The following is a 27,105-nucleotide window of genomic DNA, read 5'->3' on the forward strand; positions in this document are numbered from 1 at the left end:
CAGAGCTGCAGTAAAGTGCGCTGTACTTTTTATGCTTCATATCTGAAATGTAACACTTTGAGGTTAATGTGTCCTTTCTATATATACAGTATTTATATATAAATTAATGGGCATTCTCCCCATTTGGACACAAACCACAGTATGTACAATATATACCCCTGTTACAATATAAAAGGAAATGTTTTCCCCTCAACACATTTACAGTTCTGGGAACAGAAGACTGACAGGTACGGCAGAGGGGACCCCGCCCACCATATACCTCCCTGGCCACTATGTATCACTGTCACACTTGGCAGCTGTCTTGGGTCAACACGCTCTGTATACTGTACTTCAGCTCGCTACATCCAGGTTACAATGGAAATACCTAAACTTACCTGGCAGGGTGTTTGGTAAATAATCAGGCAGCGCTGCTGTACAGGTAGGCTGGGCAATTAGGAATGTGTGTGATGTCAGAGCGGGCTGTCCTATGCCAAGAACAATCTATTACTAGCAGTACGAAGGGGATGCAGTCATTTGGTCTACAGCATGATGGTCCACAGTCATTAGGTCAACACCATTAGGTCCACGTGGGAAAAGGTTGACATGGTTCTAAGGCGAAAAGGTCATTAGTTCGATGGGTCATTAGTTCGACAGGTCATTAGTTCGACAGTGTCTAGGTCGACAGTGCACATGGTTTTGTCCATTTAAGAATGATTTTGTCAGAAAGAGTGAACTAGAATAAGGGCCTCAGTTCCTGCTGGAGCCTGCTGAAAAATGGCACTGACTATAGGAATGGCTCCAGGGCCAGTGTAAGGCTTCTCTGCACCGTAGGTAACACTTACTGCACCCCCTCCCCCCAACCCTACACCATACCTCCCAACTTCTGCCGAGCTCGATGTGGGACGCAGCTGCCGCGTGCCAGAGGCGTGCCGAAAATTCTGGGGGTGTGGCCTAATTCTGGGGGGCGTGGCCTATACTTGTGGCTCTCCCGTGAGGCCACGCCCCCATTTTGCCGCTATGGGGGCATGACCCAGAGGCTCTGTGAGCCTCTAGCCATGCCCCCAGCCCGCTGGCTGCGGGAATAGACGCTGTGCGCATGCGCACAGCGTTTATTCCCCGCTGCTTAGAAAGCCGACAGGGGGGACTCCCAACAGCCCCCCCTTACCGCGGGACACTGCTGGCCGCGGGAGGGACAGCGGGACAGGCCCTGATAATCGGGACTGTCCCGCTGAAATCGGGACTGTTGGGAGGTATGGTACCGTACTAGCAGGATATATCATACATTTCTGGGGGTACAGTGTGTATCACAATTATATGATTTCCTTCCTTTCAAATCAAGGGGGAAATGTCAGTGTATCTACTGTAAATGTCACCTTTCCTGCTCCCCCTGCTGTCACCTCTCCTGCTCTCCCTGCTGTCACCTCTCCTGCTCTCCCTGCTGTCACCTCTCCTGCTCTCCCTCATGTCACCTCTCCTGCTCTCCCTCCTGTCACCTCTCCTGCTCTCCCTCATGTCACCTCTCCTGCTTCCCATCCTGTCATTTTCATGCTCTATTTCTCTCTTGTCACCTTTCCTTCTTTCCCTCATGTCACTTTTCATGCTCTCACTCCAGTCACCTCTCCTTCTCCCCCCTCCTGTCACCTCTCCTGCTCCCCCTGCTGTCACTCTCTCTCTCTCTTGTCACCTCTCCTTCTCCCCTCTCCTGTCACCTCTCCTGCTCCCCCTCCTGTCACCTCTCCTGCTTCCCCTCCTGTCACCTCTCCTGCTCCCCCTCCTGTCACCTCTCCTGCTCCCCTCATTTTTCATGCTCTCTCTCGTCACCTCTTCTTCTCACCCTTCCTGTCACTTTTCATGCTCTCTCTCTCCTGTAACCTCTCCTTCTCCCCCCTTCTGTCACCTCTCCTGCTCCCCCTCCTGTCACTTTTCATGCGCTCTCTCTCTCTCTCTTGTCACCTCTCCTTCTCCCCCTCCTGTCACCTCTCCTGCTCCCCCTCCTGTCACTCTCTCTCTCTCTCTTGTCACCTCTCCTGCTCCCCCTCCTGTCACTCTCTCTCTCTCTTGTCACCTCTCCTGCTCCCCCTCCTGTCACCTCTCCTGCTCCCCCTCCTGTCACTCTCTCTCTCTCTTGTCACCTATCCTTCTCCCCCTCCTGTCACCTCTCCTGCTTCCCATCCTGTCACTCTCTCTCTCTCTTGTCACCTCTCCTTCTCCCCCTCCTTTCACCTCTCCTGCTCCCCCTCCTGTCACCTCTCCTGCTCCCCCTCCTGTCACTCTCTCTCTCTCTTGTCACCTCTCCTGCTCCCCCTCCTGTCACTCTCTCTCTCTCTCTCTCTCTTGTCACCTCTCCTGCTCCCCCTCCTGTCACCTCTCCTGCTCCCCCTCCTGTCACTCTCTCTCTCTCTTGTCACCTCTCCTTCTCCCCCTCCTTTCACCTCTCCTGCTCCCCCTCCTGTCACCTCTCCTGCTCCCCCTCCTGTCACTCTCTCTCTCTCTCTTGTCACCTCTCCTGCTTCCCATCCTGTCACTCTCTCTCTCTCTCTTGTCACCTCTCCTGCTCCCCCTCCTGTCACCTCTCCTGCTCCCCCTCCTGTCACTCTCTCTCTCTCTCTCTTGTCACCTCTCCTGCTCCCCCTCCTGTCACCTCTCCTGCTCCCCCTCCTGTCACTCTCTCTCTCTCTCTTGTCACCTCTCCTTCTCCCCTTCCTGTCACTCTCTCTCTCTCTCTTGTCACCTCTCCTTCTCCCCCTCCTTTCACCTCTCCTGCTCCCCCTCCTGTCACTCTCTCTCTCTCTCTCTTGTCACCTCTCCTGCTTCCCATCCTGTCACTCTCTCTCTCTCTCTTGTCACCTCTCCTTCTCCCCCTCCTTTCACCTCTCCTGCTCCCCCTCCTGTCACTCTCTCTCTCTCTCTTGTCACCTCTCCTGCTCCCCCTCCTGTCACCTCTCCTGCTCCCCCTCCTGTCACCTCTCCTGCTCCCCCTCCTGTCACCTCTCCTGCTCCCCCTCCTGTCACCTCTCCTGCTCCCCCTCCTGTCACTTTTCATGCTCTCTCTATCCTGTCACCTTTCCTTCTCCCCCTTCCGTCACCTCTACTTCTCCCCCTCCTGTCACCTCTCCTGCTTCCCCTCCTGCCACCTCTCCTGCTCCCCATCCTGTCACCTCTCCTCCCCCTCCTGCTCCCCCTCACTCCCCCTTACTGTCACTACTCCCCGCCATAGACCTGGTGGGCGGGACCCTAGCAGCCACAGGGGGGCGGGGCTGCAGCACCTGGCGGTGGCGGGTCAGGTGACGCCTCCCAGGTGTGCCCGGCCAGGTAACAGCAGCATCACTGTATTGCAGGGCTGCAGCCTGTGCGGGTGTCACGGAGCGAGGATGGCTGAGCAGGGAATCCCCCCGGTGCCCAGCCCCGCCACCGTCTCCTACCCCGCGGCCTCTGTCAGCCTGCCCACCGGGCCGGAGGTACTGAGGACCTACTCCGGAGCCTTCATCTGCCTGGAAATAGTGAGTACCGTGTCCTGATCCCAGCACCCTGCCTCTCCCCAGCAATGTACTAATGGGTGTAAAACTGCACACACCTGCTGCATGCAAGCCCTGATCAACAAGGCTAGCCAACCTGTGGCTCCTGGGTCATGCTGGGATATGTAGTGCCACAGCACAGCAGCTGGCAGGGTCATATTGCCATGAAGCTTGTCCCTCCTGCAAGAATTGGGGTTATTATTAATCTGCATGTATTGGTTGCTGTTATGGAGACCATAGGGTGTGCCACAATGGGGCACCCTTCTTACCCATTGCATTTACCATCATTTTGCAATATACCAGTCTTAAATCACCTAATGCAAACCATCCAGACTCTTCCCCCCATCCCCTATGCTGGGAGACAGAGCCATGCATTTTAGGCATGCAGGGATTTCTCTTGATAGATAAATATATATATTTTAATGAATGTGACATTTTGCATGTTTTATTCTCCATTACTCTTTGTTCCATGCAGTCTCCCCAGTGCATTGTGTGTGACAGATGCATTGTGCACTGGTGGGCTCTGTGTGATGAGATAGCAGTGCAGGTTATTATTCTGTCACCGTGGATCTGTGTGTGTGCTGCACGTCTGCTTCATGCAAGGCAGCCATGGATGAGGCTCTGCATGAATCGCCTGCTGTGTTCTGCTCCAGCACCGAGCATAGTGTACTGTAAACAGCGTATCGGAATAAGGTCACCTGGCCATAATATCCATATCTCACCTCAGGGTGGATCAGGAGAGGTGGCTCCCTTATAACCCCTCACATGTTTACAGGCAATACATGGATTTACAATGGGTTTATATTCAGACATTTTGCTTATGGGTATGATTGGGTGTTATTTCTACCTGTTGTATTGTTTAAGGTGTTTATATCCAGCCCTACTGCCTGGCTAAGCGGTAATCCAATGCCATTTATAGGCTGTGATAACAATTGGTCACGTTATTCAGAATAATAATTGCACCATCGTTTTAAGATCATTTTACAAATCTCAGACGCACGACTCCTCTCTTTCCCCCCCCAAAAAAGAACAGATATATTGGACGGTGTGCACTAAAGAAAAAATGCGGTAAAAACACAGTGTTCTGGGTTTTTACTGCATTTCCTGATGCTAAACCCTGCATGTCGGGGTTTCGGTGGGGAGAGTAACGCCAGAAAAATCTGGCGTTACCTAAGAGAAGGCAATAGGCTTCGTACCGCAGCGCTGGTTGAGGGATCTGTCATGGATCCCTCCCAGCGTGCCCCACCGCCTTCGCAAACCCGGAAGTCCAGTAATGGGGCGCATCGCAAAGGGGTTGTATCTAGATCCACTTCTGTTTTGTGGGTAGGATGTGAAATTAGGGGTGGGATGTACAGTACTAAGGGAAAAATGAGGTAAACCCCCTGTTTTTGGGGGTTTACTGCATTTTCAAAAGCACCAAGACCCCGACTGCCGCGTTTTCGCTGCACAGCGTATCGCCACCTTTGGATGGAAGCCTATGTGCTTCTTATCGCCAGCCGCCGTAACCCACCGCCTCTGCTGACCCCTTCTGCAGATCTGGAATTCGTTCAGAATTTCGACAGATGATTTTTGGGCCAGATTTCAGAGATTTGTGTCCCCGATACGTCTCTGTGCTGTCTGCTGATGCAGCGATGCGTATGTACTCTGTAATTGGGCGCTGCGGATTCACTGAGCCATATAAATAAAGGGTAATATGTGCGATGACCTTCTTAGCCGTTGGATCCATTTGCGGAGCAGAGAAGGGGCGGCGATACAGAAAATGTTGGCGAGTCGTGCCCTTTTTCTTGGCGTGCGTTCATAGACACAGCATCCTGCCCTCCTCTCTGAATTAGACCTTTGGGATGGTACACCAACTACACCATGCACTTAGTGGGCCATATTAACATTGTCCACGACTGGTGGCACACGGTATGTGGCTGCACAGAACGGTGTATGCAGGATGTACTGTCAGGGTAGTGAGACGGTGGGCAGGGCAGAACCATGCACATGGTATCACCAAGTGGGTTAAACACCAGAATAGAGCAGTAATGATGCAGGTTCGTGCGACTGGTCCGCTAGGTGCTTGCTGGAGTGGGCGGGGCTTGGTGACTATATTCAGTTCACAACTGATCTCTCTGTGCTGATGTCACAGAACCTCCCTTAAACCGATTGGGCACACCTACATTTTTCTGCCACTCCCAGAAAACAGACGGTTACCACCCCCAAACACGGTCTTCCTGTCAGTCAACCTCTGGACGTTTCACGTTTACGATTAATACTCTTTTTCTTTAGTTATTAACCCTCGCACATGCCCAGTCATTCGATAATCGCCCCTGATTTGTGCATTCTTTAATTTGGCAATCACGTCTGTATTAGGCCCTGCGCTTAAAAGATAGGTGCTGATTGGTTGGTACTTTCTCCAAGCTTTGATACATTAGACTGATGTGTATTCTCCATGGCTCCGGCATTGAAACCAGTTTCATTGCTCCGGATTCTCTGTGCTATTTGTATTCACCCCACAGTGACCAGCAATGTTCCCTCTAATTTTACGAAGGCTGTGTGCGGCTAAAGATTTTGGCTGTGTAACTTTGGAATGAAATTTACATTTTTGTGCGTCACTTATATATAACTGGAAAACGACGTTCAGCATTTGTGTTAACTTTACTTCAAAATGATATTAAACATTTAAACATTCAAAACACAGCACACAATGTAGTTAATGGGTGAAACACACATTAATTGAGTCCACAACTGCAAAAAGGGACCACTGCTGCTTTGTGCGCTCAGTTGTAATGTCTGTGCGCACGCTCATCGAGGTGTGTGCATGCGCACAGCTTAGAGGGAACACTGGTGACCATGTCTGTGTTTGTGCGGCAGGTGACAAAAGTGACTTCATTTCTTCTTTTAGTTAAGATTTCTGGAATGAAAAAATGCATTGTAAATGTCACGGGCCAAGCTATTTGGTAATAGGCGCTGCTTATGTCGGTGCCTTGGTGACTACATGTTTTATTGTTAAATATGAACAATGAAAGGAATCTGGGCAGGTGAGAGTCTGTGAGCACCTGGGTGGTGCCAGCCTCCTGCACCTATCGCGGCTTATCTGCTAGATCCTGGTTGCCAGGGGCAAGTCATTTACTGAAGGCAGGGACAAACGGCAGCATGGACGGTGCTATCCCTGTGATAAGGCTGAGCTATAATGTAGGGTGTGCAATGGTGCTAGTACTCTGTGTGTGACACATGCTGGGATATGTAGTTCTACTCGTAGGATCACGCCCATTCGCTCTGTGTGATGGCCTGTTGTCACTCATAGGGCAGATGTACCAGTTAGGGGCTGAATGGATGGTACTTTATCGCTCTCCACTTTATCTTTCTCCGAGGATTATTACATCTGCCCCATAATCTATAGATTGTAAGCTTGCGAGCAGGGCCCTCCTACCTTTTGACTGTCTGTAAATACCCTGCTTGTTGTATCACTGTCTCCTTTTGTAAAGAGCAACGGAATATGCTGCGCTACAGATGGAGCCGTCCTCATACTTGCAGGGCCTGGTATCGCCAGCCCCCGCCAGCGGCTGGGGAAGCGCACACAAGACGCTTGTGCGCCCCGTGGCTACGGAGCTGTCTACGGGTCCCCGCTGTCCCCCCCCCCCCCCCCCCTATCCCTGCCCGTCTCCCTGAAGTGGATGGAGCGCCTCAGCGCTGGCAATCGCCAGTGAGGACATTCTGGCGATCCCCGGCCAAGGAAGAGAGGCGCTCCATCTGTATATAAGGAACTGTTAATAAATAATCTGCCATATGACTAGACCAGTGGTGTCAAACTCATGGCCCTCCAGCTGTTGTGGAACTAGCACAGTTCCCTGCCACAGTTTTAGCAATCCATTATATAAAATCTGTGGCAAGGCATGCTGGGACGTGTAGTTCCACAACAGCTGGAGGGCCATGAGTTTTAACACCACTGGACTAGACTGTTACACCCCTTGTTTGGAGAGACCAGCAGAACTCCTACTGGTCGACCTAATAGATAATTGGAATGTTCACAGCAGCACTTAGTATTTCAGCAGATGAGTGTGTTGGCCTTGAGGGTGGAAGCGATTTGTCATAGTGTGTGTGATTATGCTAATGAGAAACGGTCATTAGGTTGACACACTAAAGGACGATGTACATTGGGTCAACGTGGGCTAGGTCGACAACTGAAATAGATCGACACAAGCATTAAGTCGACAGTCAAAGGGTTGACATGGGTTTTTCACTTCTTTTTTTCACCGACAGGTGGTATTTAATTCCCTTCCATCCACGAGGAACCGTGTGCCGAGCTTAGCACAGCGAGTGGAAGTGAAGTGGTGCACCGATACGTCACCGACTGTCAACCTTTTGCTTGTATCGACCTTCCAACCATGTCGACACAATGACCCATGCTAATGAGGCCCATGGTGGCTGAGACGGGACAATACAATGATGTGTGAATGGGGTGTAGTCAATCAGCTAAAAACCGGACCTACAAGAGGGTATTTAATTGGGCTAAAACCATGTGGTAAAGGCTCTTTTGGCATAATTGGGTATCAGGCAATTTAACAATAGCTGAAGCAATCTTACTACCATGGGTTCTGTCTTTCCTGTGCCACCAATGGTAAATAGACGTCTGAGTATCGAGTATGACCAGGGTCTCCCAACAGCGCAGTACAGTGATGTCCGCTTAGGGTAGAAATAGACGGCCCACTAGACCAGAGCTGCCCAAACTTAGTTCTCAAGGCAGCCTAAAGCCCAGTACACACACATCGATTTGCTTTTGATTCGATGTTAGATTCGATTTTCTATTAGATCTTTCCATTTGATTTGGCATTAGATCTGTACTTTTGCATTAGATATAGAATTCGATATACATTCATGGTACATTGTACACATTCGATTTATTAGATCTAATTCGATATTTCCTTGGCTGCGCAGTAGATTTTTCTGTTCGATTTTGTGAAAACGGGAGCGCGCATCGAATCGAAAGTGACACAAAAACCATTCGATTTCGTTTAGGATTCGATTCGATTTAGCTTCTATAAGAAAAATCAAATCGAAAATCGGGAAAAATCGATGCATGTGTACAGGGCTTAACAGTCCAGGTTGTACAGACATCACTGTTATACCCCTTTCACACTGCGGCTCTAAATTGGTATATTGCTGAGTTTTGTGGGCTAAACACTGTCACAGCTCAAAGTGGAAGTAAAAACGGTCACAGCTCAAAGTGAAAGTACATCGCAGAAGCCGTCATTTCGATTTTAACTAGTAATAGAATAATTGCACTTTTGTGATGAGTGGAAGTGATGTATTAGTGACATTTCTGCGCCCAGTGCCCTTTGCATATAGACATTGTACAGTGTTTGCCCATACAGAGGGCACATGTTGTTATTGACAAGAGAGTAAATATTTTTCATCCTATGCAAATTTTGGCTCATGCAAATGTGTTCTTCAGACAACAAGTCTCCTAAACACAATGTAATCACTTAGAATTTGACATAATATTGTTTAATAGTTAGATGCCCCAGTACTGTTGCCGCTGAATAAGGGGGAGATCCCTCTGGTTAGGGGGCACATTTGTGATTATCGACACACTGAGCATCTGCTGCGATGGCCATGCTCCGAGGTGCTGCTGCGATCCTGCTCCGAGGTGGTGCTGCTGCGATCCTGCGCGCACTGAGGATTTCATGGAGAAGTGATTGACAGGAAGTGACCACTTGAAGGGGTTCTGGGGAAGTGGTTGCAAAAATGTAGGTGTCATAACAGTTTTCTGTGTATCTGCTGTCGGCGGCGAGCTTGTACGGGCAAACAAACATGGTGCCTGCATTGCTAGTGCTGCATCCATCCTGCAGCGACACCAGGCTACCTGATCACCAATGTTCCTCATGGCTGGCCTGATTAATTACATACGTGGTGTTCTGCGGCTGGGCTAAAACCACAGAGCTGTTCCATGGAACCAGTGGCATGGCAGAGTCATGGGCCGGCTAGTGAATGGCCTGGCTGAATCTTCAGGAATGTTGGCCTGGGATGCAAAACTTCCAGATGCCAAAGTATGGGTACTGGGCACACTTCAGACGCTCTCTGTAGTGAATAAAATATGTGAGGAATGACTTGTTACAGAGCTACAGAACGTCATCCACTTCTCTCCGAATACCTGATGCTGGTGGTGGTGGGGGCAGGGGTCAATTGCAGGTCGCTTGGGTGCATATGCACCTGTTTCCTGGCTTGGGATGTGTCTCCAGGGAAACACATGTGGGTCCACGTGACGGAGATTGGGTCCAGATACAAATGTGGTGGAAAAGGAGTCTATGCAAGTACCAACCATCAGCTCCTAACTGACATTTTTCAAACACAGCCTAATAACATGGCACTTATGAGCTGATTGGATGCTACCATGGGGTCTATTTACAAAGTGGAGATAAAGTACCAGCCAATCAGCTCCTACCTGTCATCTTGAAAAATGGCAGTTGGAAGTGGGTCAGTTGTTAGTTTTATTTTTAAACTCCATCCACTTTATCTCTCTCCAAGGTTTCTTACATACTGTCACTCATCCATAACCATGTTTTTGTTCCAACCAGCCAGATCTGAAGATAAATCTTACTAGTGTATGGGCACCTTAAATGTCACTTCAAACTCCTTACTATTGTCCTGTTGTGTTTGTATTTACTTTCTAGTCTGAATCATTGTCCCATTATAAATCAGCCGTTCCACCTTGAAGGAACGATGTATTCTGAGCCCGTCGGCGGGTGTGTACACCTGATATGTCTGATGGACAATATATATGGAGATATATTGGGTCATTAAGTGTGTATGGCTTGTCCAATGACCGCCTGTGAAACAAATGCCCACCAAATCCTGACCGACACCCTCAGCAGCCAGTCTGTAAGGGGACACCAGTTATACTGGCATTACTCGATCCATTGGAAATCTGGGCTAAGTACATATGGAAAATGGGGTAAAATCCCCAAAACCGTATATGAGTATGACTAGTGGCGTAAGTTCATTCCAGTTGCCCGGAGGCAAGATATATCGTTAGCTTTTAAATAGCTGATCTGATTTAAACTTTCAGGGGGAGGAGAGGTGCCCCCTTGGGAGCAGGGGCCCGGCGGCAGATGACTCCATTGCCTCCCAGAGTTCTACCTCTGAGTATAACACGTACGAGGATGAAGCTGTACTCTTGTCATGCTCATTAGCTATGCAGTGAGATAACCTACTAATTCCCAGGTGTAAGACGATGCAGTACTAAGGGCGCAAAGACTCCTGTCCGCAAGTTTACTGAGCACACATATCCGAGGTGATGACATGTCTGCAACAATCCGACTGCAACACACCCCCCCCCCCCCCCCCCCCCTGGTGAGTCTGAGCTCACACCATGAATTACACAGGGTGTGTGTTTGATAAAATGGGCGTGTATACCACAATTACAAATGTCGCCCTACAGGTTTATCCACCTGTGGAATGATGACAGTTAATGCGATTTAGATGTATTTTTATTCTGGGGAATTTTGTGTGTGTATGTATACAATTGTCCCACGTTCCAGACCTCGCCCTCATCTGATCCGATAATCATCGTGCAGTCTGGGAGGACAGGTACTGCGCAGTGTGATGGACATAGAGGGGAACCTGATCATACAGCTGAGTATTTGTGTTGTGTTCGGGAGTATTGTGGATTATCTGTCCTGCTTTTATTACATCACGTGGAAACAGGATGTTAACATCCCGACGGTGAGAATTCCGGCATTTAATATACCGACGTCAGCATCCCGACTGCCCTCAGAACACCGACGCTGGAACTCAAAATAACGCCGGCGTATCGACAGCCGGGTTCCCGATCAGGAAGCATGTAAGGCTATCTAGCGCCACCCTAGGGGAGGTGGATGACCTGTGTCTGAATCGGGCCGAAGTCCGCTGCTCCTGTCACACTCTGCTTGATGAACCTTTATTGCGGAGACTGCGGCCAGGCATCACTGCTTGCTTGTGCGTCTGCCTCGGAAGTCATGGGAACCTGGATTATCACACTGATAAGGGCAGAGTCGCTGGATATTGTTACCATGGTCACAGTACTTAGACAACACTCCTCTTAGGCCCCGTTAATAAATGTATTTAGTCAGACAACACTTCCAGGCCTGATTAGTGGCTTAGGAAAAATCCCAGCCATTAAGACTCTGCTGTAACACCACCTGAGGGGAACTTAGACCCTGGTACTTAAGGCTGGGCACACACTGGAATGATCCGTCACTGTTCCAACTTCCCGACTGCCAATTCCTTTGGAACCCAGAAGGAGCATTATTGAAAAAAATGTACTCCCCTATTCCATTGTAGATTGTGTCCTCTTCTGTCCAAGTAGGCATCCCATGGGATTAAAAAAAAACAGACCACTAAGTGTCCTAACCCAACAGACACGTGGATTCTCTTATACGCGACTGGGGGGCCCCCACGTGACTTCTGCCACTTGAATACACAGGAGCCAATCAAGGAATGCCACATAGTAGTGCTCTCCTGATTTGGCTGAACTCCACTGAGCCTTCAGAGATAAACTCCCCATAGAAGAGCATCTGTGTGAACCTTACGGCTTGTGGTTGTTGTCAAGCTGCTCAATCAGATTATGGTCTCATTCAGGAGATAAAAGGGAGGGGTAATTCTGGTTAGGAAAAAAACATTTTGTATCCCAATTGCACACTAAGTGAGATTTTGGTTCCATATATCTGCAGATATAGGGCTAAGCCCCCAGGCCATACGTCAAAGTGTCTGTGTCAATGGGGGTCCCTAATACTGAGAATGGTCAGGGGTGCGGGTCCCCATCATGCCGACACAGGCCGACCACTCCAGGGCAGCACACAAATGAAAATTAGTGGGGGTTAATAAGTGCTATGTAAATAACAAGGTCCGTAAGGTCACACCCATAGTTACCTCCCCGCCTGCATTCTACAAGAGACTCCCTGACATAGCAGCAATCTCCCTCTCTCCCTCATTAGTCTAGCAATCTCCCTCATGTCACCTAGCCCACATTACACTGTTACATCATAGTTACCTCCCCTCCTGCATTCTGCAGGAGACTCCCTGACATAGCAGCAATCTCCCTCTCTCCCTCATTAGTCTAGCAATCTCCCTCATTTCACCTAGCCCACATTACACTGTTAAATTTTTGGGGATAAAAAAGGAATGAGAGATAGATACAGTTACATTGACTCATCAGCACCATTTCCCAGGACTTTACCAAGTATAGTATCTCTTACTAACTGCTTTGGGGATCATCTACATTTGGATAGAAGTCATTTTAGAACAGTGGCTCTCAATCTCGGTCCTCTAGTACCCCCAACAGTGCACGTTTTCCACGTCACCTGGCAGCTGCACAGATGCACTCATTAGTCACTGAACTAATTTAAAGATCCACAGGCGGAGCTAATTATTTAATTTGTGATTCTCTGTGGAGACCTGGAAAACCTGCACTGTTGGGGGTACTTGAGGACCGAGGTTAAGAACCACTGTTTTAGAAGGTACCTCTCAGATGTAGCAGTACACAGCCACACATCTAGGTGCCACGTTCACAATCTCTCCATATATGGAACTAGACGCGCCCTTTGGGTGGAGCATGACACGCCCCCTCAATGGGGCACTTTGCAAAATTCTACTACCAACTATAATTTATTTATTTTTATTTATTAACAGTTTCTTATATAGCGCAGCATATTCCGTTGCGCTTTACAATAGCAGACAGTGATACAACAAAACAGGGTATTTACAGACAGTCAAAATGTAGGAGGGCCCTGCTCGCAAGCTTACAATCTATAGGGAAATAGGCATTGATACATAAGGATAGATACTGTATTCTTTATTGCATCGATTCCACCAGAATGCAAGGTTCTATGACTGGTTCTGGAATTTGATAAGCTTGCCTGAAGAGATGAGTTTTTAGGGAACGCTTATAGGTTTATAGCTAATAGGGAGGGCATTCCACAGAGTGGGTGCAGCCCGAAGAAAGTCCTGCAGTTGGGAATGGGAGCGAGTAATGAGTGTGGATGAGAGACGCAGATCTTGGGAGGAGCGTAGAGGTTGTGTTGGATGATATTTTGAGATAAGAGAAGATATGTATGTTGGTGTAGTTTGGTTTATGGCTTTGTGTGTAATTAAAAGAATTTTGTATTGAATACGGTAGAATACAGGTAACCAATGAAGTGACTGACAGAGTAGCTTTGCAGACGATGAACGTCTGGCTAGGAAGATTAGCCTTGCAGCTGCATTCATAATGGACTGTAGTGGTGAGAGTCTGTATTGGGGAAGGCCAATAAGGAGACTATTGCAATAATCAATGCGTGAGATGATGAGAGCATGGATTAGAGTTTTTGCAGTGTCTTGTGTAAGGTAAGGGCGAATTTTAAATATGTTTTTTAGGTGCATGTGGCATGATTTTGAGACAGATTGAATGTGGGGTACAAATGAAAGTTCTGAGTCAAGGATAACACCTAGGCAGCGAGCTTGAGAGGTAGGAGTGATTGTCATCTTCTCAACAGCGATAAAGATATCAGGTTGGGAACTACTATTTATTGGCGGAAATATAATTAATTCTGTTTTTGAGATATTAAGTTTGAGGTGGCGAGATGACATCCAGGATGAAACAGCAGAAAGGCATTCAGAGACACGACTCAATACAGATGGGGACAGGTCCGGGGAGGATAGGTAGAGCTGAGTATCATCCGCATACAGATGATACTGAAATCCAAAGGAGCTGATTAGTTTGCCAAGAGATGAGGTATAGATTGAGAAAAGCAGGGGACCTAAAACTGAACCCTGAGGTACTCCAACTGAAAGAGGTAGCGAAGAGGAGGTAGAATCAGAGAAACGAACACTAAAGGAGCGGTTAGAGAGGTAGGATGAGAACCAAGAGAGGGCTGTGTCTTTAAGACCTATGGATTGTAGTGTTTGTATGAGAAGTGTGTGGTCAACAGTGTCAAAAGCAGCAGAGAGATCTAGAAGAATTAGTAGTGAGTAGTGGCCTTTAGACTTAGCAGTGACCAGATCATTCACAACTTTAGTCAGTGCTGTCTCTGTGAGTGTTGGGCACGAAAGCCTGACTGATGCGGGTCCATTAAGTTGTGCGAGTTAAGAAAGTGTGTGAGGCGAGTATAAGCAAGTCTTTCAAGTAGTTTGGAGGTGCATGGAAGTTGAGAAATGGGACGGTAGTTTGAGAGAGAGCTTGGATCATAATTCTGTTTTTTCAGAATTGGAGTAATAACTGCTTGTTTGAACAATGAAGGTAAGACACCAGTAGAGAAAGAGAGGTTACACATTTTGAATGAGCACAGGAGACAGAGATTTACTTATACCCCTTTTACACCGCCGAAAAATCCGGGTCAGACCCGGATCTTCGGCGGTGTAAATCCCTAACGCCGTGTCCCTTTACACGGGACTTCTACCCAGGTCCTGACCTGGGTAGAACACGGCTAGGACCTGGGTAGAGGGCGGGGGAGGGAGGTGAACGGATGCCTGTGTGCGGCATCCATTCACCTCCTGTCCAATGGCGGGGGGGTGCGAGCGGGGACTGGGGGCAGCCTAGCAGCTTACCTTAGTGCTGGGCTGCCCCCAGCAGCGTTCCGGGTACGGCGGCGTCGATCGGCGCTTGAAGATGACATTGCGCTGTCATCTTCAAGCGCGCGGGAGGGGGGTGCGGGCGTTTAAGCCCGTCCGGTGTAAATGCCCCTAAACACCGGGTCGCACCCGGCTTCAACCAGGGTCCAAAAAGCTTGGTGCGACCCTGCGTTTTGGTCTAAAAGGGGTATTATTTGCGAGGGTATAGGGTCAAGAGGAGAGGTAGTAGAGTGGGAGGCAGAGAAAAGTGCAGATACTTCATCTTCATTTGTGGGATCAAATGAAGCAAATGCTTCAGAGGGCTCAGGTATGGAATTGAGCATATCACCAACGGAGTTGGAGCATACCAATTCATCTCTGATCTTGTCAATCTTATCCCTGAAGTAGGAAGCAAGATCTTGTGCATGGATAGTGGTTGGTGGCTTGGGTGAGGGAGGGTTGAGAAGGGATTTAAATGTATTAAAAAGACGTTTTGGGTTAGAAGCTTGAGCAGAAATGAGAGTTTGGAAATATGTTTGTTTGGCAGTTTCCAGGGCATAACTATAGTACTGGTAGATATTCTTATACAGTATGTAAAGAAATCCATTGGACTGTGAGATTTACGCCATTTACGCTCAGCTTTGCGTGAGATATTTTGTAGGTGTCTCGTTAATCTACCTGAAACTCATTTTCAAAAGTAGGCAAGTATGGTCAAACCACAGGCTTGACCTAATTAACCTTGTGGTTTGCCGCAAGGTTCTTTTCATGTCCGGTAGTGACTGCATGTGTTAACTCATGCATGACTCATTTTCAGAGGATGACTTGGGAACGTGACAGCAGTGACCTATCTGACGCAACAGGCCCAGCCGTAGCGGTAATGCTTACAATAGACAAATGTTATATTATACCCCATACAGTCACAAGGAAAGACGTGAACTTTGATACTTTGTGATAGGTTTCTCATCTTGTTCACTGGTTTATAATGGCCCATGTGACCGGGTGACATACTGTATACCCAACAAACACGCAAAGACTTTTGGAACAGGGTAAAGTACTGTACGAGTTTGTGTGAATGACAGTTATGGAGCTACAGATGTTATTGATTGAACCATCTGTGTGTGTGTGTGTGGGTGGGGGGGGGGGGGGAGAGGCAGGAAGTACTTAATGAGGAGTTCTGTGTCTCACTGGAAATCCTGAATGAGCCCTGCCAGTTCCGCTGATATCGCTACGGTAATCTTGAGCACCTGCCTAGATCGTCGGTGATAAATTACTGAATGGGCAACCTAATGTAATGCAAATCTCTGGTTTGGCCTTTTAACGATTGCCGCTTTAAATAATACATGCTGGAATCTTGCCCGAGCATGCATATCGCAGGCTGTTATGGACGCCCCATAGTCTTGTAAGTAAAGTGTATTTGTTATAATTAGAATTCCATTTTCCCATCCTTTCTTTTTTTTTTTTTTTTTTTGAGTGTCCGATTTTGCCTGTAGCAAAGCCCATGAGGGTATACGTTTTTACTGATGGTGGTCATGCATTGCTAAACATACAAGATTTGACCCAAAATACGGAAAACAATTGTCATGTTGACCTTTTTCTGCCTGTTGACCTACTGTAATGCATGTTGACCCATTCGGTGTCGATTTGACTATTGAGTTAAACACTGTAGATCTTCTATACCACACCCCACAGGTGTCTAACAATGCTCCTCCACCCCCCCCCCCCCCCCAATCCGTGCTCCTGCTATTTGTCTTGCTAAGGTGCCAGCGCATACGGCATCTTCTCTGCAGAACAATGGTCCTGTGTGAAGCTCCGTCTCTCCTGTGTTCAGCTGTCAAAAACACAACCGCAGAGCAATCTAGTTCCGTAACTCCCCCTGTGCACATACCCAGAACTCTTTCTTAAGAGCAGTGGTGCTCAACCTCGGTCCTCAAGTACCCCCCAACAGGGCACATTTTCCAGGTCACCTGGCAGGTGCACTCATTAATCACTGACACATTTTCAAAGATCCACAGGTGGAGCTGATTATTTCATTTGTGATTCAGGGCCTTATTTTGGTTCATTCTTTCTGACAAAATCCTTCTTAGATGGACAAAACCATGTGCACTGCAGGGGGGCAGATGTAACATGTGCAGAGAGAATTAGATTTGGGTGAGTTATTTTGTTTCTGTGCAGGGTAAATACTGACTGCTTTATTTTTACACTGCAATATAGATCTCACTTTGAAGTAAAACCCCACCCAAATCTAATTCTCTCTGCACAAGTAACACCTGCCCCCCTGCAGTGCACATGGTTTTGCCCATCTAAGAAGGATTTTGTCAGAAAGAATGAACCAAAATAAGGCCCTCAGTGTGGAGACCTGGAAAACGTGCACTGCTGGGGTGTCCTTGAGGACCGAGGTTCAGAACCACTGGTCTAGAGGACTTTGCTTACTGACCAGAGCACCGCATCCTGCACTACAGGGCCCAAACAAGGATGGAATGGGCTCTCCGTGAAGTAATTGTAAAACAGTGAGATACATTTATGTAAATGGTCGAATATTCTCTGTAACTAGCTCTGCGGAATTTGTCTGCGCCACATTACTGACTGATCATTCTGAAATAATAATTGTAGGACCTGCAAGCGGATGGGACGGGCAGCGTTCTTGTCACATTTCTGCATTCGATGCTTACTGGCGTTTCTTTGTTTCGCAGATTTTCGGAGCCCTGGTGTGGATTTTGGTTGCCGCCTCTAATGTAACCATACCAGTCTTACAAGGATGGGTGATGTTTGTGTCCGTGGCAGCCTTCTGTGGCTCCCTGTGTTACCTGTGCGTGTTCCTGTGCAGCCTGGTCCATATGATCTATACCAACTGGAACTTTGTGGTAAGTAACCATCGTTACTATTTTATTTCCACAGAATGGGGCTAATTCAGGAGAGCGACTGTAATTTAAGGGCATGCTCTTGAAAGCTGCTGTGTGCAGGAGTGCGGAGATTGCCAAAAGGTGATTTACCGCACTTTAATGGGATTGGCTGAATTAGCCCTGATGTCGTCTTTAAGGCTGGCTGAAAATGATTGGCATAACCAAAAGAAACTGGTGAAACCGGAACATTATTATCCGCTGTTCCTATGACACTGAGGGATAAATGTAGGAAGCTTGGAGAAGTATCTATCCACATACAGAACATTGGGGCAGATGTATTAAACTTTAACAAGAGATAAATGCAAGGGTGATAAGGAGATCTAAACGTCCAGCCAATCAGCTTCTTACTGACTTTTTTCAAACACAGTCTGTGACATGGCAGTTAGCAGGTGATTGGCTGGACGTTTATCTCTCCTTATCACCATTGCATTTATCTCTTGTTAAGGCTTAATACATCTGGCCCATTATGTGCAAGGTGATAGGAGCTGATTGGCTTAAGCATTAACTGTCAATTTACATATTGTAGCTGATTGGCTGGTGCATTATCACCTTGCACATAATCTCCTTTATGGGGATAGATACCATTTCTTCAAGCTTCATACATTTACCCCTGTGTGTGCAGGACAGGGTAATACTGCTATAAACTGGGCTGGAAGAAAAAAAAAACTACAGAGTTTCACTGAACAGCAGATTTTCAATACAGAAATTCATTCTGCTTTATGTAAAGAAGAAATAAAACTTAACAGTCTTTTTTTCAGTCAAAGAAATCCCCCATCCCGTTCTGATGATAAATAAATGCAGGGATCCGGTATAATATAGGAGATTTGTGGGTTGTGCGAATTCCACCTTATGTTTATAAACTCATTTTTGTCTGACACTGACGGATGCAGCAGCACATGGCTGTCATAGCCAGAGGCAGTGTGGGCCTTCTGACCTAGAGAAATAATAAGTTAATGACCTAGCAGACAGCCATATAAATGGCAATTACCCAAAGTCCCTCTTCTATTTGTGGAGAGGCTTTCTGGCCAGTGGGGAACAAATAACTTTGCCTAAAGACAAATAATGGCTCTGGTATCCGAATATCTCTTCATTTAATTCGGGCTTGAAACTGAAATTGCCTGTTGAAATCTCAGAAACTCTCTTCGTATCTCAAAATCACTGCATTGCTGCCCTTTGCCGTGTAAATCAGGAATAACGTCCAGTCCAGTGTTTGTTTTTTTATTCTACCTTACTGTCAAATGTCAGAAACAGGATTTTTCTGAGTTTTCAACAAGCTATTTCAGGTAAAAGTTTCATTTAGGGATAATCGGTATAGGGGTTTTTTTTTGTTTTTTTTTTTAAAGCGGCAATTGTTTACATGGCAAATCAACCTGGTTTTAAAAATATAAAAATTCTGAAAACGCTCCCAAAATCTCCCACTTTCTGATTCTCACACACTACATTACATTTGCCCCCATGGTCAGGGCCTCATTAAAGTAGGAGCAAAAGGGGTCAGTACCCCTGGGCCCCCCTCTAGCTAGGGGCCCCCTGTGGTTGGCATGTATTTTTATTTTATTTTTTTAGCTAAAGGTTTTGTGCATGGTAGCGGGGTAGTGCTGCATCTTCACCTGTCTGCCAATGTAACAATGATTAATGGTGCTGAGCATTGGGAGCCAAGGCACACTGACTGCACAAGTGTGCAGTGCATCACTGGGAGTTGACTAAGTCCCATGACACTTTGCACAAGAGGGCAGAGGCTGAGAGATTTATGCTGAGCTCTGATTGGTGGAGCTCATTACATGATTCTCCGGCCCATGGAGGACAGCAGCAGCCTAGTCATGGGAGGGTTTTTAATCAGAGGCAGCACTGACACTGTGAGGTCTCCTACAGTCTCATGAAGTTTGTGGCCAGTAATGTCATGTGTAAGGGGCTCCCCTGTCTAAAGTTCCCCAGGCCCCCTCAAGGCTTAATCTGGCACTGCCCATGGTATCTGTTGTACTGAAGCCATGTGTTTTTTACCTCTCACCACTGTTAAGACTCACAGCTGTCAGACTACAGGCGCAAAGAGCGAAAATCTTGTCAGCGTTCTTTATCAGGAACATAACATGTGATGATATAGATTAAAAAAGTAAATTTATCAGCTTTTTGAGTAAACAAACTTGACTGACTTGTGTATTTCAAATGATCCAATACTTTATGACATGCACTCAAGGACTGACAAGGCTTTGTATCTGCTGGCGCAGGATGTCAGGTGACGCATAGCAGCAGATTTTTTTTTTATTTTTATTGTTCTTTAAATTGCTGCCATAACGTTAATAGCTAGGAACAATTTTGAAATGATAACTTCAAATCTGTCACATGCATATAATCATGGATTATCTGTCCGAGATGTCCTCATACACTATTGCTGCAGTGGCGCCAAACATCCCTTCTCACTGACAATCTTTCATGAGTGAATGTGCGTCTTAATTGCAAATCGACAAAACCGATTCACAGAACCACACCGCTTCATGTGGATGGTGGAAGCTGAGTCACTGCCATCTACTTCCTATATTGGTAAAGTTTGTTATACGGGAAGTTCCTCTGCAGACAGTGTCCAGCATGACTGCAGCTAGTAGAGACAAACTTCTGCAGCTCCCCAGAATTCGGTGGTAATTTGCACACTGTCCACTTTAAATCCAAGTTCTGAACGCCAATGTGATCTACCACACCCCAATTTTCATGTGTGGTACTGTATGGAATGTAACTGGGTCAATGTTTCATGGTACAGACATGCTTGTCCAGATTATTCCCAAAATCAAGAACGTTGGGCATGTCACTGTGCTCTCTTTAATATTAACAATTCATAAATGTATTGGATTTTTGTAATTGCTTTTTAGTATGGATGACGTTTGTCTGGGATTGTCTTGTTCTCAGGAAGTGGTCTAGTTTTGGGTTTGTGACAACATGAAGACCACCTGTTTTGCAGTTTGTGCATATTTTAAATAAAGTACATGGCTTAATGCAGACTCTTTTTTTTAATTATGCTTGCCATTATTAGTCACCTTTGTAATAAATCACACTTACAATATATATTAATATACCTGTCTCTATTATAAGGGTGCCGAGCACATTGCAGGCGGGGACATGTTCTCAGAGTTAAGCAATAACATACACACCCTAATAGGAAGGTTCTCAGAAACAAGAGAGGAAAACGGCATTGGTCCTACCCGATGGCTTGGTTGATTACACCATAATGATTAACAATGGCTGAGGTGCTTGAAATACAAGTAATGCACTGTACCTGCCTCCTCCAGGGTTTGTTAAAGGGTCACATAACCTATTTCAAACTCTCTTTTTTTGGACTCAAAGGCAAAATGTGTGTTACCAGTGTTTATCTGTAGTGTTATTCCGACCTCTATGATCCTTGCCTACACCATATCTCAGAAAAATCATACAGCGCTTTAAAGTTAAGATTGAGAAAAAGAATCGCACAACCTAGAGACCCGAATACTGCTCCTCACCTCTATAGCATGAATTCAAGTTTTTTGTTCACCGACGGGCAATGGGTGGTGTTCAAGGGTTGCTCCATTCGGGCACACAAATGCGCCGCTGACATTACTGCCATATTGTTTCGTCAAGTAACTAGTAAGACATTTTGGGGAGTGTGATGGTATGTGAAATGGGAGAACACTAAAGAAAACCTACTGCACAACTCGGAAATGATGCTGTAAAAAAAAAATAATGTTTTGATTAAAATCAAATTAGAATTTTACAGTTTTTCATTGTTTTCAGTGTAGCCAGAGCTCAGAGGGGCTTTTCAACGCCTCTCTGCTTACTACATAATATGTTCTTTGACTTTAGCTGCCTGAAGAAACATGGACCTAAATAATTTGTAAATACCAACATTCCTTTTATGACAGACAACAATGATTTATGTTAAATAGTGACATAAATGATTTCTAGTGTAACCTCTAATTGACAGGTCGAAGTTGACCTAACAGTGTCTTGTATAGCCTGACAGAATGAAGATCTGTGTAGTATGCACTTCCCATAAATCATTTCTCAAGATGTTTAAAATCAATACAATTATCTATCTATCGAATATGGTAGACAGGCACCCAATAATCGCAATAATGAAGACACAATCGCGCTTCTACAGAGCTACAATTTTTTTTTTCCTCTAAGGTGTCAGACACAGAGCCTAGTTCCGCCCCCTACACTTGTGAGCCACCCACACACACGCCCCCTGGGTCTTATTTGCTCCCAGCTCATTGAACACTAAAGCAGGGGTGACCACCGGTAGATGCAACCATTGACTGTTTTTTATTGAGTAACTATTATTTGTATTGCGGCCACATATAAATTGCGCTGTACAGTGAATATTTGTACATTCACATTGCTTCCTGCCCCAGTGAAAATATTGATGTGACTGAACAGACACTGTAAGTGATCAATGCTATCGTCTTTGACACCGTGCTGTCCATAAATGTGCCTACAAACAGAGTAGAAGTATTTATATTCCCCGCACATGTTGCTGAATAAAGCCCCTTGGTCTGCTTCTTGCTGGGCTGCTGCAGCGGCACCTCACCCGTACAGGTCTGCATGTTTTCACCTATGCAGTAAATCTACACAATAACCTGCGGTTTTCCTGGATGATGATGTAAATAGGACCAATCTCTGGGGTGTTGTCGCTGTACAAGTTTTGGCAAGTTACCGTCTGATCAGGAGATGGGTGTGTGTGAGAGTATTTACCTTTTCCTACCCCACCTTACTGCCATTATTGTGTGCGGATTATTCATTTAATTGCAGAACTTTTTACACGTTTCACAACTAGTTACTAATTGCGGTATGAAAACCTGCAATGCAAAAAAAGACACTGATTCTTTTTACTCCACGGGTTTATTTTTTGGCTTTCGGTTAAACGGCACGAAGAGCCTGATTCTGATCCCAACGTAAGCGGTCCTCACAATGTGCTGTAATTTGTGCATGCACCGGACACGCACTGCGTGGGATGGGAACTGCGTCATTGGGCACCTTGCAGCTGCAGACTGTCAGTGATAGGCCGACTGCGGGCGTTTCCCGAAATGAAAGTGTGTTGCCTCCTTTTTGGGGGAGTGCTGAGGCCAGGGTCTCCGTCACAATCGTGGTCTGCTGATGATGCATGTCATTGTGGCTTTGCGTCCTCTGCGCGATCATTCGATCATGGCATTGCGCAGCATCTGTGGTGATGCAAATCGCTCCGTAGTTTCGCCCTCACTTGCCCCTCGTACATTGCTCAACGTCCATACAGTAAGGGCTATTTCACACACTCCGGCTCCTGCCGGGCAGCGAAAACCTGTACGGCCAGGAAGCCGTGCCGAACACAGCAGTTTAGAATGGTAGGGATGGCCAAAGCCCAGCAGCCGTCCCTTCCAGTGATGGGATCCGGCTGCAACCGGGTGGCCGGGCCATGGCTGTCCCGTGTGAATGGACACAATAGTGTCCATTAACAACTACTGTGCACGGCACGGCTTTTGGCCGTGCGGGTTTTCGCCGTCCGGCAGGAGCCGGAGCATGTGAAATAGCCCTAAGAGTGGTTCTGGAAGAGCTGCTCTTCAACATTAAATCTTTAACGAGCAGATGACATTCTGAGCGAAAAGAGATTATTTCAGGCAGGAAGGAATGTGGTTATAGAACGTGGTGAAACGCGTCAGTCCATGGGAGATTGAATAGTATAGGTGGGATAATCTATAGAATCATGGTGCGAGAGCCTATGAAAACGTAACATTTAAATGTGTCTATGCTCAAGTCTATGGCCTTGGTTATCCCATTACAGTATTAAAGCGCTACTTTCCATTTCTCTACCATGTCCACATTATGAGGTGCTAATCTGTGGTAAAACCTGATCTGATACTTATTATTAGTACTGCGTTTCTAATTCCTCTGAATCTAAACTTTGTTTTGTCTTTTTCAGGACCTCGCTTTCCACTTTTTCGCCTTCGTGTTCTACTTCAGCGCCTTTGTACTTGAAGCCGCAGTCTGCGCTTTAGCCAATCAAGCGAAGAACGATTTCACCTCTTACATCCATCTGGATAGCCGGCGGATTGGGCTGAATGTAGCAGCAACGGTAAGTCGTGGTACAACACAGCTCCCCCTGCTGACCTCATGTGTACTGACCACTTGCACGCAGTGGTGGCCTGCATCCTGTGGGTGGAGCCAAAATACAGTCTGTCAGTTTTTATTTAAGGTCACTGTAGCTGCTCAGGGTGACGTCTGGTCCCTATTGAATTAGTGGGCAGCATTCTCCCATTATAACTACAGCTCCACAAATTCATACCCTCCAACATGGCCCATTCCATTAGGTACAAAATGCTCTGTTCCTGGACTTCCCTGCCAGTGGCAGTTGCAGAGGTGGGGCTGCAGCACAGTCCAATATTCTAATAGGGGAGCCACTCCAAACATCACTGTCCTGGACTCACTGGCAGTTGATGTGACCCCCCTCTTTGAATTTTGGACTGTGCTGGAGTTCAACCTCTGTAACTGCCACTGGCAGGGAAGTCCAGGAACAGAGCATTTTGTACCAAATGGAATGGGTAATGTTGGAGGGTATGCAAATTCCCGCCTTCACTGGGTGCCTAATCATAATCGAATTTCCCAGTCGATGTGAAGTCGTCATGGTGACGGAACGCGATGTTGCTTATTTCACCTCGTACCGCTATAGAGCTGTGCAGTAGTGTCGGTGATGTTGCTGTTCTGTCATTCCGAGCGGTGGCGCAGCCGGGCACTGTGGCTGAATATTGCTCGGAATTTTGTTGCCCACTTAGGGGCAGCTGTGCTTTGCCTTAGGGCTGTTTCACACACTCCGGCTCCTGCAGGGCGGCGAAACTCCTCACGGCCAGGAAGCCGTGCCGCACACAGCAGTTTACAATGGTGGGGATGGCCACAGCCCGGCAGCCGTCCCTTCCAGTGGTGGTATCCGGCTGCAGCCGGGCCGTGGCCGTCCCGTTTGAATGGACACAATCGTGTCCATTAACAACTACTGTATGCGGCATTTGGCCGTGTGTGGTTTCGCCGCCTGGCAGGAGCCGGAGTGTGTGCCCTTTGAAAAATAACAGGAGTGAATTGATTGGTACTTTATTTCTAACACCACCTGTAACATGGCAGTTAGGAGCCAACTGTGTGGTACTTTACTCTATCCAAGGCTTATTACATGTTAGTTAATCTGGTAATGTCCTGAGCATTAGTATTATTGTGCCTGTGGGCTATGCTCTGTAACTAGCTAAATATCGATCTCCTCATGTTACCGCTCAGTGATTTGGTCTCCTCTGTCTCCTGTGGCTGGTAATGGCTCCAGAGGTACAAGGTCTTGCACAGTTGTGTAAATACCTGGCCGATAGTGGAATGTGGGTCAGGTAAGCTTCATATAGGGCTTCATTGTATTGTAGCAGCTGTTGTGGAATCCAGGGCAGGTAAGTCTGTGTAATATACATTATGCAGCATAGACTGATTGATCATAGGATCTACAAACCACACGGCCTCCTGTTGTGCATTGTGACTGTTACATTCCATAGCCGCAGAGCCATCATCTAGACGGGTATATTTGCATGAAAATATACATTTTTATATTGTGAATTTTGCTGAAATTTATTATTATTTTTTTTTTTTTTTGCAAATCCTTAATAAAAATGTGGATGGTGATAAATACCATGCTGACCAGAGCTCAGTGTAAAAATAAAGCTGTCCAGCCTTTGTGCGCTACATGCAAAAGCAGCCAGTATATACCCTGCATGCAGACAGTGAATGCATATTCCCCCATTGCATTAAAGCGTATTTTGCTCCAGGTGGAAAATTTATTTTTGTGGGGGACGGGCGTTCCATATGGGCTGACATACGTCTATTTTAGAACCATCTCTCCAACCTCCTCCGTGTCTGGTCTCGCGGCAGTGAGCTTGGCAGCGCTCTGTCCTTTTTGCTTGCAGCAGAACTGATTGCTCCGGTGTGCAGACAGCTTTGTATTGTAAACACCACCTGGCGCACCTGGGCCAAACATGCATATAACACGTTTACAGTAGAAAATGAAACCTTAGCAAATCTGGACAGCCCGTGTCTAATGTTTTGTGTTGTCTTAATAACGGATCACATGGTTGCAGTGGCGTCGAGGGTGGGGGGAGAACCGGTAATTTTTCACCCGGGTATGCTGGAGGCGCTCGGGTACTGCTCCCTCCTTCCCCATTGCAGGGGGCTGGGCAGTGGGGAGAGAGATGACCAACTGCTCAGTGCCATGTTCTGAGCTGGGGGGAGAGACAGCTGCAGCGGCAGCCTGTCCTCCCTCTCCCTCTGTGTGTGCAATGATGTTCCCACCCACCACCCTGCACAAATTACATTTATTGATTTTTTTTTTTATTTTTTTTTTACGGGGTGTGGCCATGCCCCCTCCATTTACCAGGGCCTGGCCTGACTGTCTGGGCCCCTGCATGGTTGCGTGTAATTATCTCCACGGTGATAACTTAAGCCTGATGTTTACTTGTATCAGTCAATAATCTATTAGGGATTTAGGGGCAAATTTTACTAAAGAGTCTAAAAAAAATAATACAACATAGCAACCAATCAGATTCTTTCTATAATTTTCTGGGATGCAATTAAGAAATGATAGAATCTGATTAGTTGCCTTTTGAATTTTGGAAGCTTTAGTAAATGTACCCCCATATTTTATTTTAGTATGGAAAGGCTGAATCTCTGCTGTTTCTGTTCTAGATATTCGCTTTCGCGGTCACAGTGTGCTACGGCTGCAGCATGGTGCTGGGGTTCCGCAGGTGGAAATCCTAACGCCGCGGATCAAGCCGGACCAGATAGACGTGCTGGACTCTGATACAAGGCAATGGATAGGAGGAGCTTGGAAGGTCTAGAATACGGCAAGAGAACTGGATGGTTCCTCCAGCGCAGAGACATTACAGCCTGGAAGGACTGGTTTCTGTATCGCTACACCAGCCGGCCAGAGGAAGGAAATTCCAGTCTCCCAAAGAACTGCACAAAGGGGAGAAGTGAAATACATCTGCTGTACATTTTTAATTGAAGATTCTCCCCCCGGTGCGCATCCATTGTGGCAGTGGGAAATGTTCATGTATGTGTTTGCGGGAATTTTACAATAAAAAAATAATAATTAAAAAAAAAAAAATTGAAATTTTTGTAAACTTTAAAATAAACACCCGCCTTTTACAGTTAAA

General features: G+C 46.8%; 1 protein-coding gene across 1 annotated transcript; it reads left to right on the top strand.

Moving 5' to 3' along the window:
* The first annotated feature begins 3,024 nt into the window (after positions 1 to 3,024).
* On the top strand, positions 3,025 to 27,105 carry MAL2 (mal, T cell differentiation protein 2). The gene is made up of 4 exons (XM_083186730.1): positions 3,025 to 3,479; positions 17,732 to 17,902; positions 23,856 to 24,008; positions 26,636 to 27,105. Exons 1-4 carry the CDS (start codon positions 3,351 to 3,353, stop codon positions 26,705 to 26,707), a joined length of 525 nt encoding a protein of 174 aa, XP_083042856.1. The 5' UTR covers positions 3,025 to 3,350; the 3' UTR covers positions 26,708 to 27,105.

Source organism: Crinia signifera, chromosome 5, assembly GCF_055691185.1.
Source record: "Crinia signifera chromosome 5, ASM5569118v1, whole genome shotgun sequence".
Classification (NCBI taxonomy): domain Eukaryota; kingdom Metazoa; phylum Chordata; class Amphibia; order Anura; family Myobatrachidae; genus Crinia; species Crinia signifera.

Coding starts and splice junctions, on each gene's coding strand:
- MAL2 (XM_083186730.1), top strand. CDS start 3,351: ATGGCTGAGCAGGGAATCCCCCCGGTGCCCAGCCCCGCCACCGTCTCC. Junction 17,903..23,855: donor ATACCAACTGGAACTTTGTG/GTAAGTAACCAT, acceptor TGTCTTTTTCAG/GACCTCGCTTTCCACTTTTT. Junction 24,009..26,635: donor GGCTGAATGTAGCAGCAACG/GTAAGTCGTGGT, acceptor TTTCTGTTCTAG/ATATTCGCTTTCGCGGTCAC.